Consider the following 14,907-nt stretch of genomic DNA (forward strand, 5'->3'; position numbering starts at 1 on the left):
AATAGCAATAGTAAGTGACCACTGAGGACGCCAAAAAATAAATATCAGTGCAGTCACAGCTATTCATTGCCCACACTGAGTACCGTTAGCCATGACATTCTTTTGAAGGGTTCAGGTTAAGCTATTCATTGCCATCCTGACAGACCTGGTTAACAGTCCTTGACGGGAATTGTGTCTATTAGCACTCAACTTCACCATCCTCAAAACATGATTCTTCCAAGTTTGCCTGTGGCATTCAAACAAGATTCTCATCTCATTAGAAAAGGAAGCATAACATTCAGAAGGTAGATATGTATGGGTGGTATGAGAAGCAAATCTTGCTGGGTTTCTAGTACTCCATATGTCATGCCTGGTAAGAACCTATTACGAAGCCATTTTTATGAGCTGGATAGTTGTCTGGGAAACTACAGGACAGTTCAGGATGGAAAAGGGAATTGTAAAAGCCTGCGCCTTTCCTGAAAATGTTTTTAGAGGCAAATAAAATGTTGACTGCAGAAGGAACAGACTGAAGCCTAATGGATGACTGGTAGTTCATTCTCTAAGTAGGAAGAGCTCACCAAATGATCACAAGGACTGGGATGAAGGCTCCATGGACTAACAGAAGAATTAACCAGGAGCAGGTAAATCAGGTTTAACTATTGGTGCACAGTTGTAGAAGGAATGATCATAAGATTTAATGGAACCAAGTTTTAATTCTGGTCATAGTCTTACCTCTATGCTAAATGCAACATGTGTGTTAAAAAAAAAAGAGGCACAAGTGACACAGAAATTGTATGCATCTAATCTTTAGCTAGAAAAAATTAAGGTTCTCCACAGGAGTCCACCCAGCCAAGAAAACTCTTCTTGGGCTTAACACTCATGACAGTCATATCTGTGAGCTCTGTATTCATTGATTCAACCAACTCTGGATCAAAAACACATTTTTAGAAAAAAAAAAAAACGCATCTATCTATACTGAACATGTACAGACTTTTTGTCTTGTCATCATTCCCTAAGCAATACAGTATAACTACTCATATAACATTTATACTTTATTTTGTACTATAATAATCTAGAATGATTTAAAGCACACGAAAGGATGTGCATAGGTTATTTGCAAATCCTATGCCATTTCACAAACGGACTTGAGCATCTGTGGATTTGGGTATCTGCAGGTGTCCTGGTGTGAACTGTTCAACATCACTTTCTCTTTGACCTCCATCATTATCATATTGCTCTCAATTAGCCTAGATTATTATTGACAACTGCTCTTTTTAACCTTATCACACTAACTCTTTTCTGGTCTGCTTTGTAACACTTTTTCTTTTCTCTGTTTCTTTTATAGCTGCCACTCACATTTGTCTTCTGTTCTTCCTGGATTAATTAAAAATTCAAACTAGATCAAAAATTATATCCTTGAAAATAACATTGTATTTCCAGGAAACACTGAGAGCAGGTGCCCACATTTTACTGAAGAATGGCTCACACATTTGAAATAAATTTAAAATGAAAATGGCTTAAGCTTTGCAGGGATATGATAGGAATGAATGAGGAAATGCCTTGATCTTTAATCCAATTCAGTTTGATAGACCTCTGAGAGTCATGGGACTTAGACCTAGCCCTAGGGAAAAATGTAAAGTAGAGGAGCTGCATTTGGGGACTGGCACCCTCATCTCCCTTGCCTTTATTCCTACAATGTCTGGTTATCTCCATATGCTTTCCACTTGTTTCTCTAAAACACTGTATTAACAAGAAAGACTTAAATAAATGAATATGCTACTATTAAAAAGTCTCAATACATACTAGATCATTTTTGAAGTTTCATCTTGCCATGATGTTCTGATTTCTTGGTATTCTATGCTTGTTTTCACTTAACAGAGGATAATATGATAAGTCAAAAGGAATTAAGACCTAATTATAAAATTTCAAGCCTGAGAGATTTGGGTAGAGGAGACTTTATGCAGGGCAAAAGAGCTTTTGTGTTGTTAAAATGATACGTGTTGGTAGCCAGTTTCTTTGCCTACTCACAAAACCAACCTTAGTTCTAGGTCAAGTATAAGGGTACAGTCTCCTACTAATTGCATCCTCTTCCAACTAGTATATCCCCCCCACACACACCTGAATTTGAGGAAATTGCTAGCTTGCCTATCTCTCTGACATGAGAATTTAAAACAAAGAAAATTTTAAGGAATTAAGATATTAAAAAATAGCAACTGTAATTAGAAAGCAATATGGATCAATTGTTGTTGGCTCAGGTTTTCCCCATTATATAGTAGTGATCTGTTCCTATGCAGAGGTCATATAATGAAGTAATGGAAATTTTTAGAACACGGAAATAAGAATCCTAAATGATACAGATCAGAGATTATCAGTAATTTTTAGAAATTTAACATCTTGAGAAATAAGCTCAATTAAACAGTTGCTAATTAAAACTTTTAGGAAAAAAGCAGTTGGGAAATAATAAACTACAAATATTGAGATTATATGTAAATGATATAAACCATAAAATGTGTAGTGTAAAATTAAGTACCCAGAAAACCAAACATAGAAGAGATTGATAATAATCATGATACAGAATGATTGATGGTAACTCCAAACCAAATGCATATCCAATTTTCTTTTCTTTCATCAAGTTATGATGCTGATGATACATACACTTTTCTGTTTGTTAACTCCTATTCCAGTTTTTAGAAATTTATCTTAGACCAAAATAAAGTTTTTTTTCTGTGAATAATCTCATACTATCATAGTATTTTTTTTTCTTAAACAGTCATTCCTGAAAGTAAGGCTTTCAGAAGAAAATAAACTGCTCCACAAAGAATTTGAATGTAATTCCATGTTTCTTAGACTATGATGTTCCAAATTTCTTTTTGAGGTAAAAATTAAAATGAATATGTATATGCAGTCAATGACAAGTGTGCTAAAATTATTAAGGACATACTTTTATCTAGATTTACCTCAAATGTGCTGGTTAATTACAATGAATTCTGAGAAAAAAAGCAAAAGGCATGTTCTCACTTTTATTTAATGAAATCAGGCTCAGCTGTATTTCCAAACACTTGTGAAACATTTAAAATCAGATACTGTTCAAAATGAGAAATAAGTTAAAAATATAAAATCAAATAATTTTTACATTCACCTTGAGCAAAATGCCAAAGGAAGCCAATATTCTAAAGGATAAAATGTTAATTTAAAGTTTTCTCATTTTCTCCAGATATACAAGTATATAATATTCCATTGCCACTCTTCATTTTTTTCCCCATGTTATCATGATAGAAACACTAAAATGTGAAAAAATTTGGGGGGGGGTAGCTTTTGGACACACTCATTACTTTACAGCATAGTTCACATTCACTGTGGTGCTTTGTAGTGATTTTCTTCAGATTAAAATCTTGAAGCCCACCTTCAAAGGGATGGGAGGTCTTTAAAAGGAAGTTTCCTAAACTAAACCTATTGAAATTGGTCCAAAAGGAACTTGTCATATTCTCAAAATACAGACCTATTTTACTTATGAAGTAGTTTTCTCATTTAGATTTCACTTAGCTGGGAAGTCTCTCACTCTCATAATGCAAAGGTACTTAATGGATGAGAAATGATACAGTAGGAAGAGGACAATGGAAAGATGAAGAACCACTCTCTACTCCATGAGGTGGTTAAAACATTCCTCTCTCCCCACCACAGGTAAATTAACCTAAAGAAGATGTGAACTGCCAAGTGTGGGAACTCAGTCTCTCAGATGAAGCCCCACTGATAACTCTGCTGTGCTAACATTTAACATTTCTCACAAACAAAGGACTAATTCGAGAGAAATTGCAAACTCCAGTAGGTAGCAATGTTCATGGAGCTTTTCTCTTTACAACATTCCCAGTCAGTTTTGGTCCATGATTTAATAAAGCAACAGATAAAGTGCTGATTCCTGGTGTGTTTAAAGGTACTCCTAGCTGCGGAGGACTTGCCTCCAACGTCTTTCCTGGAATGTTGACAATTACACAAAGGCCCATATTTCAGGGGAAGGATATAAATTACTTTTATGATGAGTAGAATGAGGAAAAATGTTAAAATATTTCATAAGCATCTCTGTCCTTCTGTCTCCCTCTTCCATACAGGCCCTCTGTGGGCCAGTATCCGAGTGATAAACCAGAAGGGCAATAGGCAGAAGGGCCCAATGTTCCAGCAAAAACCTGCTGACCCAGTGGAGAGAAAAACAAAATGCTATAGTCACCACTTACAGGTGACAATCCAATTATCCATCAAAGCAGACTTGTTCATTAAAGGCATAGACACTTCAACTGTTCTTAACCAGTGTAAAATATAAAAAAAGCCCTCTATTTTATATAACCGATCATAGAAATTCTGCATAAGACACTTTTCTGTGTCATTAATAATCACATGGCACATAAAGGGGAACCACAAAGTAACAAGACAGATACCATATGAAAAAAAAATACTTATGTTTGGCTTAATTAAAATGTACACCTAAAACATAATTGAAGTTCTAATATTTAAGGCCCCAAGATTATCCAGGCAATTAAGCCATAGCTTCTTTCAGGGGACAGGGAGTTATTGTGACAGCTAAAGGAAGGGACATTGTAGACATTTTCCTAGTAACATTTTTTTTTTTTTTTTGGTTGCTGCTGGGCTCTGTTCTTTCTAAAGTCAACGAGTCATTCAGGACAGGGAACCAGATGAGGTTATTGCATTTCATTGAACCAAGAGACTATTGCATATCACCTTTTCCATGCCTGTTAAAAGGGGAGTAACTTCTTAATATCACAATAGGAATTTTTTTTGTAAGAGAAGGATGGAATTGAAAAGTTCAAAATTTCTGTAAAAGTCCAATTTGTGAAATGAAAAAACTTTCATTATGTTCTTTGTGAACTTTGTAGATATATGTAGTTAGTAAATGCTAGGTAAGTCTCCTTAGAATGTCAATTTTTCTACTTAGGAAAAACAACCACTGATAATTTGAAAATTAAAACTTAAAAAAAATTACAAGAGAACTATGCTTCCTATTTTGGGTGATACATAACTTTTTAAAATATTTGTGGCTGCATGATTGTATAATGCATGATATTCAATTTATTCAACCTAATATAATTGAACACATAAATTTATTCACAAAATCTAAACTGCTCAAATTACATTTCTCTTAACAAACACAGAATTGAATTCAGCATTTGGGGGGGTTGCCTCAAATGGCTCAGTTTGTTATGCCTTAAACATAAATCTAAGCTGTGGCAGGTCAGAGAAGTATCAAGACATGGAATAACAGTAATGTATTTCTAAGGGTATAAGTTTATTTAAATAAGTAGCAATGGATGCTACAAAAATCAAAATTTCATAGTATTACTGAATTACCAATTATCAAAGAAGTCATATTTGTAGTAATTAAACTTTAGACATACACTTCATTACGTGCTAGGTGCAATGTGGGTGAATTTCTGTGGTTAGAGCGCCTTCAACTTTTGAATGTCATTGCACTTACTAGGGAGGCAAACAAATTTAAAAAAAAAAAAAGCAAAACAAAAATCCTCTCCCTTGGAAAGAACATAAATTAAAAGACTGATTTTCAATGTTTTGTTTTTTTTAAATATGTATGTGAAATACTATGCAAGGTGTTTGTGTTGGAATGTCATTTGAAATTATTATTGAAATTGATATGTAAAAATACTTCTAAGGTATAAAGATGTGATGATAAAATAGTGAATACATTGCTAAGAATCTGCTATGATCTATCTAGTCTTTATTTTTCTGCATGTCCAGGTTGATCTACTTCTTGGTTACCACTTAGAGCTCAATATACATATATTTCAAATAATTTATTGAAATCCAAACACACCCTGTTCTTGGTTACATATGATTGCCTAGTGCTACCTATTAATTAGACTGACTTTCCTTTAAATAACTTACTGTTTGAATTTTGTGGAAATCCAGGCAAGGAGGATGGACCATTCATTCCAGGGAGAAGGACTGGAGGAAGGCCGGGGAGTCCTGGATAGGCTGCTGGCAAGCTGATACCATGGAGGGAGCTGCTGTCCATCATGCCTGACTGTTGTACCGTTAAGCCCAGAACATCAGAAGCTTTCTTTATTCGATCAAGTTCTTGTTGTGCCATCAGCTGCCGAACAGTAGTTGGAGCTAAATAATCTTTCTCCCGATCCAGCTGACTGCCCACAGTCTCCCTCACTTTTGAAATGTGCTGTTTGGAGAAAATATGATCTCTGATGGACAAACGGGCAGAGTATTTCACCCCACAGAGGGTACACTCTGGTTTGGTGCCTTCCGTTCCACTTTGATTGATCATGAAAGGCTTCCCTATGTTGATTTTAAATTTCTTTTCCTTTGCCCTTGCATTTTGAAACCACACCTGGACCACACGTTTGGGCAGACCAATCTCATTGCCCAGCATTTCACATTCTTGCATGGTTGGAGTTCGGTAGTCACTGAAGCAAGCCTTGAGAACCTTGAGTTGAAGATTGCTCATCTGGGTCCTGAAACGCTTGTGACCTGGCCGATCGTTACTTTTGGATTTAAAAGGGTTGCCAGACCCGAATGGATTTGGCGAGCTCGGGTCGGCTATGCTGGAGGTTTCACTGCGGTCAGCATTGTCATCGGGGTCATCGGTGATATAAAAGCTTTGGTCATGGTCACCATCTTTCTCATTGAAATGGATCGATGGACTCGTAAGAGAAAAGAGAAATTTGTCATCGCAGACCTCAGTTGTGGGTGTGGTTGCTGGTTTTGGCAAAGCATCCAGAGTTTTCGGCTCTTTAGGAGAGAGAGCTGGTTTCACATCTGCAGAACTTCCCGTGGTACTTTCCATCTCAGTGTTGCCCTCATCTCCAGTGGTGGCATCGCTGATGGCCGTATTGATGGACGAAGTCTCATCAAAGTCAGCTTTAGTTTGATCATATCCAGACTCAGCAGGAGGGGCATTTAAATTCTCTACATCCTCAGGACATTCTGCTTTAAAAGAAGAAGGGCTTAAAAGATTCTTCGGTGACAGCTCTGCTGTTTTACTAACAGGCGTTGACACTGTAGAAGCCAATTCATTCTCACTCGATAGATCAATTTTAGTTAATGGCAAAGATGGATAATCAAAATAAATGTATTTCTGTGGGCTTTCTCCTCCGTCCTCTGTGGATATTAAAGGGCTTGGTGGCAAGCTGTAACCCGCCTGCTTTCCTTCATTCCAGTGCCGAGAGCGAATGTGACTTTCCAAAGCTGACTTTGCTTTAAACAGGGCTCGGCAGAATGGACACCGTTTATGAGACTGCGCTGGGCCCACTGCCCGGAACTGGCCTTTCCTTTCTCTTGCACGTGTATTCTGAAACCAGACTTGAACGACTCTTTTTTTCAGCCCGACTTCACGCGCAATATGATCGAGCATTTTGCGGGTAGGATTGGAATCCAGCAAATATTTTTCGTAGAGTATTTCCAGTTGTTCAGGGGTGATTGTGGTTCTCAAGCGCTTATCACGGTGTTGGTCTTCACCACTATTCCCTCCCTCCTTTTCACTGCAATTATTATCTTCTTTATCATCCATTTTCCTTTTCAGGGAAGCAGCAACAGTGCCCGGGGTTGTGGCATGAGAGGAACTGGTCTGAGGTGGCATTTGTGTGAGAGAGCTACCCAGCAGCTGTCCAGTCATTAGAGGGTTGTTGGGGTCAAATATCATGTAGGGCATGTCCAAGGGCCTTTCCAAGAATGGAGAGTGAAGGAACTGGTTTTGAGCAGCGAGGAAGTGCATGTGCTGGTGCTCCTGCCAAAGTTCCAGAGTTGGGAAGGCAACTGTACACTGATCACATTGGTACTGGAGTAACTGTGGAGGTAGACTGTTCTGGAGAGAAGTCATGGAAATTTGCAGTGGACTGGAAGGGACGGGGGTTTGAGAGGCTGAGGGAGGTCTTCCAATAAGTTGAGATTGTTTTGGTGGCTGTGTCTGTGGCTGGGCTGTGGGTGCCTGTGGTGGGTCTGCCGAAGTCGATGCTAACGATGGGGCTGGTTTGGTGCCTTGAGAAGGGGGAGAGGGGTCACTCTGCTTTGGCTTTTCTGTGGGATATTCAGGTTTTGGAGAAGCCTTCTCAGGTTCTGGTTTGGGTGATGGAATCAAGGGTGTGCTCGTCCCAGAGCCAGAACTTGCTGCAGGGACAGCAGTGGTTTTGGCTGCATCCGTTTGTCCAGATCCTGCGCAATGCTTGTAAACCACCTGATCGGTGGCATCCATGGAGTCCTCTGTCTGGCTTTCATCTTGGGCATCATCATCTTCATCCTTGTAACACTGTTTTTTCTGATGCGTAATCAAGTCAAAGATCCTGGGGAAAACCACATTGCACTTTTTACATTGGTACTGCATGTTGCTCGTTCGAATGTAGCGTTCGTTTGTGAGTTCTCTCTTTTCATTGTCTTTAGTTTCTGCTTGATTCTCATAGCTCTTTCGTGCTTTCTGCCGGGCGTTCTGGAACCATACAACAATAACCCGAGTGGGTAGATTGAGAACGGTAGAGAGTTGTTCTATTTCATCATCTTTTGGATAAGCATTTGTGTCAAAAAAGTCTTGTAGAACCCTTAGCTGGTAGTCGGTAAATCTCGTCCTAGAAGACCTTTTACTGAATGATGCATCCGATTTGTAATGTTCTAAAGAGGCGGGCTGTGGATCAATTCTGATATCTTCCAAAACAGTTATAGGAGGGTTACTGAAGTTGTATGGTGAATCCTTATTTCTCTGTCGTTCCTTAAAAAGTGTATTTCGAAACCAGTGTTTGATAACTTTTTGAGAGAGGCCAGATTTCTCTGCCATTTCTTGGATCTGTTCTTCACTTGGAGAATTATTGATGTCAAAATAAGCCCTCAGGATTTTTAGCTGATCATCTGTAATTCTTGTCCGTGGGCGTTTGAACTGTGAATGCCTTAAGAAGTTGGGATCTAACCCGAGCTGCTGCTGGCAAAGTTGAGTGAGATCTGCAGAGAGGGTATCCATCTGTGGCAACTGCAGGGCAAGCTGTGGGGGCAGTGCAGGGTGTTGCACAGGTTGCATCATGATGGAAGGAAAGAGGGGAAGGTCCAGAGAAACAGGCAGCTGAACCTGGGGAGTGGCAGAAGGTGGAGGTGGAGGGGGAGGGGGTGGAGGAGGAGGGGGTGGTGGAGGGGGCGGGGGAGTGGGTGGTGGAGCTTGCAGAGGAGTAGAAACCGTATTTGGGATTTTCACAGGACCCATGGGAGAAGGCTGTGGGGGAGCTGGCGGCAGGGGAGGAGGCGGAGGCGGAGGTGGAGGTGGTGGTGGTGTTTCAGGGGAAGAGGGAGAAATTGGATAAAGCTTGTCATAGGCCTCCCTGTATTGGCGAGCAAATTTTTCTAGTGCTCCATAGGGAAAAAATTGTCCATGTACATGTTCTTGGTGACTCTTTAAGATGAGAACATTGGAGAACAATTTACCACACGTTCCACATTCCAGTTTGTCAGTGTTTTCCCCTTCGCCATTCTTGTTCTTCTTCTGTACCTTCTGCCTGTTTTCATTATACTGAATGACTAGTTCGAAACCAAAGTTTTCCAATAAAGCTTTGGCTGCATTTCCTCTGGCTCCCGAGGCTATTCGGGGTGGAGGGATGGATGGTTCCAAGGATTTTTGCTTCTTTATGTCTTTGCCTTCTTTGAGTCCTTCACCTTCACTTACAAATTCTTGCTTTGGTTTCTCTTGCTTTTCTGCAATCTCTTCTGCTTCCTTATAAGACGGTATGTCCTTCATGATCTGGCAGTCTGTACTGGTTAAATTACTTTGCTCTTGTTTCAATATTTTGCTTGGTTGCTGCTGCTGCTGCTGCTGTTGCAGTGGCTGCTGCTGCTGCTGTTGCTGCTGCTGTTTCTGAGGCTGCAGCTGGGGCTGTGTGGCTTGGTACTGTTGTGCTTGCTGCTGTAGAATCTGGAGTTGAGTTTGGCCAACATGATGTTGGGTTTGAATCTGCTGCTTCAGATCTTCAAGCAAAGAGCCAGCCATTCCCGTCATGCCGGGCATACCAAATGTGGCAGAGCCTGGTAAGCCCAAATCTGGACCCAGACTAAACTCTGTCCCAGGTATGTAGAATGGAAAGAGAAACTGAGGCTGCTGAAATTGCAGCAGTGCTTCTGGGGTCATGGGAAAATGAGGCAAAAAGGCTGGGTTTAGAAACTGTGGCTGAAAGAACGCAGCTTGCTGTTGTAACTCATGTTGCAGTTGCATCTGAATTTGTGCTGGTGACTGTGGTGGGTGATGTGTAGGCTGAGCAGAGATTAATTCAGGAGTTTGCTTTTTATTTAATTCTTTGGCATCTAAGTGGGTATCTTTGCTGTTGACTGCTGCTAAACTCATGGAATCTAACATCCCTTGGCCAGGGCTATTCACGTTTGCTGCAATGCTGTGCCCACTGGCCACATGCCCGCTGGGCTCCAACTTTGCAGCCCTGGCCTTTGTCTGGTGGAGCACAGACCTCATGTGGATTTCCAACGTCGAGCTTTGGCTGTATGCAACATTGCAGATGCTGCACTTGTAGGGTTTGTTGTCTGTGCTGCTGTTAGTTTCTTGTGGGACGGGACTGGAGGCTTCCTGCAAAACCTTTTTCAACTTATGCAGGTGAGACACTGAATTATAATGGACCAAAAGAATGTTCTTTTGGGTGAATGACTCTTTACACACTGTACATTTATATGGACGAGATGGATCAAGGAATTTTTCCATTGTAAAATTGGGCCCTTTTCTAAAAGGTAAGGTCCGCTTTGGTTCAGAGCCCAAGTCATCTGGAATAGAACTACTATCACTTCCTACAGGACTTGCCTTCCCTTCATGGTCCACCTCATACTCTCTCTCCATTTCCTGCTCTAAGCCATGGTCATCCTGGGCCATAGCTTCACTTTCTGCCCAAAGTTCACCATTCACGGGCAAGGAGGCATAGAGCTGTTGAAGTTCAGTTTCACTCAGTTCAGGGTGGCCTGCTTCCAAGTGTTTTTTTAAAGCCTGGAATGTACGGAAACTACGCTGGCAGAGGTTACACATTGTTGCAGCCCGAATTGCATGATACTGGGAATGTATCTGAAGCTTCTGCATAGTTTTAAAAGCCAAGCTACAATGGTTACAGCGATACTTATAAACATGGCGGTCAGAAACAGAGAGCGGTTGCCGTTTTTGCTGTTCACTTAGTTGATCTTGCAGTGTGTCAGGGATTTTCACATCCTTACTGCTATTTTTATTCCATTCCAACACTTCTGAGGGTTCTTTTGCTGATTTTTGCTCCTCACTCTTTATTTCCACGCTGGTCTTTGAATCCTCGAGACCTGCCATACTTTTCTCATCCATTGGGTTTTCACCTGTTCAAAGAAAGCACAAATGTATCTGTTAAAGTGAGAAACCTACTGTTCCAATGTCGATAAAGATTGCAAACAGGACCCTGTAAAGATCTCTGCTTAATTGATTATTTGAAGAAATGTTTACTGAGTAACTATTATATGGACAGCATTGGACTGGACATTGAAGATATGAAGGTGAGTAAGAAATCATCACCGATCTTAGGGAATTTGAGGTAGGGAAGAAAACAAGTCAAGAGTAAAAAAAAAAAAAAAAAAAAAAAAATACAATATGCTGCAATCAGCACAATACCAAGGGCTATAACCTTGGTATTTGTGAATTAAAACAACATACAATATTCTTGGCTGTTCAGCAACTGGGTTCCTCAAGGACAGGTCAAGATAACCAGTTGGTCAAATATACCTTGAAGAATAAGGTTCATGGAAACATCATTCATTTTCTTCCCTTCATGCTTTTTAAAAAATAAATCTTTAATAGTAAGAATGTTGGAGCACTGCCACAAGGTCAAGACCCTGAGTGCTTTTTCCACAGATCTTCCTCATAAGCTGGAATACCTGTATATTTCCCAGATGCCTCCGCTGTCATGGCTGCAGGTGTGTCCCGCTCTGACTTCTCAGAGGCGGCTGCTGGCAGTAGCATAGTGTTTGGCATCATCACATCAGGGACAGGCACCTTTAAAAACCAAAAGCATTCCAGATTAAATGTACTCCAGAAATCATAAACTCTATCACTTCTCTCATTTGGCAGTAGCATATCCCATTTGCATTTTTCCAACCAAAGCAGGCCCATCTATCCCTTCAAATTTCAGACCAATGCTGTTACCATGCTGTATTCTTCTTTTCTTTCTCTTGATTATAGTTTCAAGCTTTCTGTAGGTCTATTTTTTTATAATGATAATCAAGAAACTTTGAAATGCAAAGTGCCCACGAGTCATTTGATTAACATTACAGATATAAAAAGACCACAAAACACGTAATTAATTAGGCTATGCTTTGTATCATATTTTTTTCTCTAAGCAAAAGAGACCACAAATGGGCCTCTACTGTGATTTCTATAACACAGTCAATAAAAGACCTTTCAGTAGCTCAGAAGAAATAAATTTCTACCAACTCATAATTACATATTTGCATTGATAGTTTATCCAGATCATGTCACACAAGCATCAACATTTGGTATCCTTACTGTCATAAGCAGCTTCTCCACACAATCTGGAGACACACTGTGCAAATGAGTCAGGTGCAGCTGGAGGTGCATTTTGTTGCTGAGGACGTCCTGGCAGAGAGGACAGCAGATGACCGGTTGCACTGAATGCTGCGACAGCACGTGCATCTGGATCCGACTTTGGTCCCTACTATTGTAGTTACAATAAGGACACTGATAGAACTGGAAAAGATTGAATAAACACGACCTCTCTGAGTTAATGTATTTTGATGACTTCAGAACTTTGGCAGTAATACCAAGTGTTAATAATATTGCCCTTGGAGATGTCTACGTGCATTTCAATCATATGGAATCTTTGGGGTTCAAAAACCATTAGGAACAAGTAAACAAACAAACAAAAAATAGGTTTACACAAAAAGGGAAAACAACATTATTTACCTGTTCATGACAGAATTTACTGTCCTCTGAAGGTTTTGACCTTTTTGTTGCAACATCCTCTTCTTTCGCAAGCAGGAGTGGCTGGGTGCCCCCTGTCACACTGACTTTTAGCTCCTTCTCTGGTGTGATTATTCCTGATTCCAAAAAAGAACAGGGCACTCAAATTATAAACATGATATCATAATCAGAAAATTATGTTTTTCAAGTAACTGTGACTCTCAATTGACTGAATTATGAAAAGAATCAGACAAGCACTTTAAATTGATGCTAAGCCCAAAAGACAAAAAAACACCATTTCTTTTTATCCACTAAGTGGACTTTATAAATATATTTTCAAATGCACTTGTGTCTCATGCTTAGATAACCCTAGGTGGCCTTGGAGAGTTTATCAATAACGTGTGCTCTCTGGTGTCCCTTCTGCCTCCATCGCATTAAATTCAGTCTACTCCCATTCATAAATATTAACTTGGAAATTCATTATTTTGATTAATATCTAATCAGCTATTTCTTTTCTAAATTCTTGAGGGAGGAGAAGATTTCAAAACTCTAAGAAAAGCTGGCTTGTTATAACTCAGCAACTAAAATAATATTTTGACATCATTAATGGATGTAAAATTTAAAGGGATATTAAAGCAAACTGTACATTACATTTCTGTTACTGCTATCAGGTATATTCTCTTTGCTGGAGATGTTTCAATACTTGGCTGTACACACAGCATTACAGTAGAAATCTTAAGAAGACAATTGTTTTATAAGGTTAATCCAAATATTTGGTGTTAAAGACAACTTAAAATTTTGCCCCGATGAGCAATATAATGTGGTGGAGTCTCACACACATCAAAGAAAAGAGCACAATTCTAATTTCCCAATCTAACAGAAAATTCTTTCCAGCATCAATTTGCCCGATAATCTCCTCTGTGAGGCTAGATATTACAGCGACATTGGGTAGGCACGTCACATACATCTCACGACAAACACAAAACCTCATTTACCAGCCATTCCAATCTCATCATAGCACGGCATCATCTGACCTTTTTTCTGCTGTTTATTATGAGTATTTCTAATTTTAACTTTCAATTTTCACCATCTTCCAGTCAATTTGCAACTAAATTATTTCCAGGGTGAGGACACTATCACTGGACAACTGGGTGCAAATACATCTTGAAATGCAATGAAGCTAAACCATTGATTGCTATCAGACCCAGCGTAAATATATAGTCCAGGCGTAATCTGATTGTATGCTGTGCATGAAGATTTATCTTGACTTTTTTTCAATCCACATGCAGTTCATATAAAAGTACAAATTGTAGTTTTTTTTTTTTTTTTTTTTTGCAAAATAACCCACTTTTAATTTTAAAATAAGGTCAAGGGTGTTGTGGAAACAAGGTAAAAATGAACAAAAAGAAATCAATTCTGTTTCTACTCTGGGTAGAGATGAATAATTTATACCACATAAATAAATTCAGAAATTTCAAATTCAAAAGAAATTTTAGAGTGATTCTGGGGAGACCAAAATTAAAATAGAACTGAAATGATATAATGACAATAATTTGATTCCCTTCAGGTTTGAATTAGTTCCTGACATACAGAATTAATGCTGAGTTTTCAACAGATTATACTGATATTCATTTCTGGATTTATAAACATTGAATTTTATTTTAATTGATCCTTTTGTTCTTTATTTACATATTCCTTGGAGAATTTTTAATTCTTTTTAGATATTTAAAAAATAATTTGTCTTATTTGTATTTGAATAAACTTAAATTTGAAGTAGATTTAAAAGTTTCATCATATCAATTAAAAAGTATGTACATATTTGATACCCAAAGAAGTACTGAAACTGGGGATGTTCATCTCACAGTTAAATCTGGAATCAAAATTTATTTTTCTTTTTCAGTGTAAAGGCAGAATATATTTTGTGCTATTGTTTAGTAGATGTTTAAAAATTTACAAAAATGATATATTTAATATTTGTAAATTCACTGTTTATGTGT

General features: G+C 38.8%; 1 protein-coding gene across 1 annotated transcript in view; it reads right to left on the reverse strand.

Annotated features, from left to right (window-relative positions):
* Positions 1 to 14,907, reverse strand: part of Zfhx4 (zinc finger homeobox 4) — a 173,194-nt gene that overhangs the window by 2,121 nt on the left and 156,166 nt on the right. Inside the window, exons 7-10 of the mRNA XM_047517966.1 lie at positions 12,914 to 13,047; positions 12,497 to 12,697; positions 11,869 to 11,986; positions 5,890 to 11,316 (exon numbers count right to left, since the gene is read on the reverse strand). Coding sequence (XP_047373922.1) covers positions 5,890 to 11,316; positions 11,869 to 11,986; positions 12,497 to 12,697; positions 12,914 to 13,047 — 5,880 coding nt within the window. The remainder of the gene's footprint in view (positions 1 to 5,889; positions 11,317 to 11,868; positions 11,987 to 12,496; positions 12,698 to 12,913; positions 13,048 to 14,907) is intronic.

The sequence above is a fragment of the Sciurus carolinensis genome, chromosome 1 (genome assembly GCF_902686445.1).
Source record: "Sciurus carolinensis chromosome 1, mSciCar1.2, whole genome shotgun sequence".
In the NCBI taxonomy this organism is placed as follows: domain Eukaryota; kingdom Metazoa; phylum Chordata; class Mammalia; order Rodentia; family Sciuridae; genus Sciurus; species Sciurus carolinensis.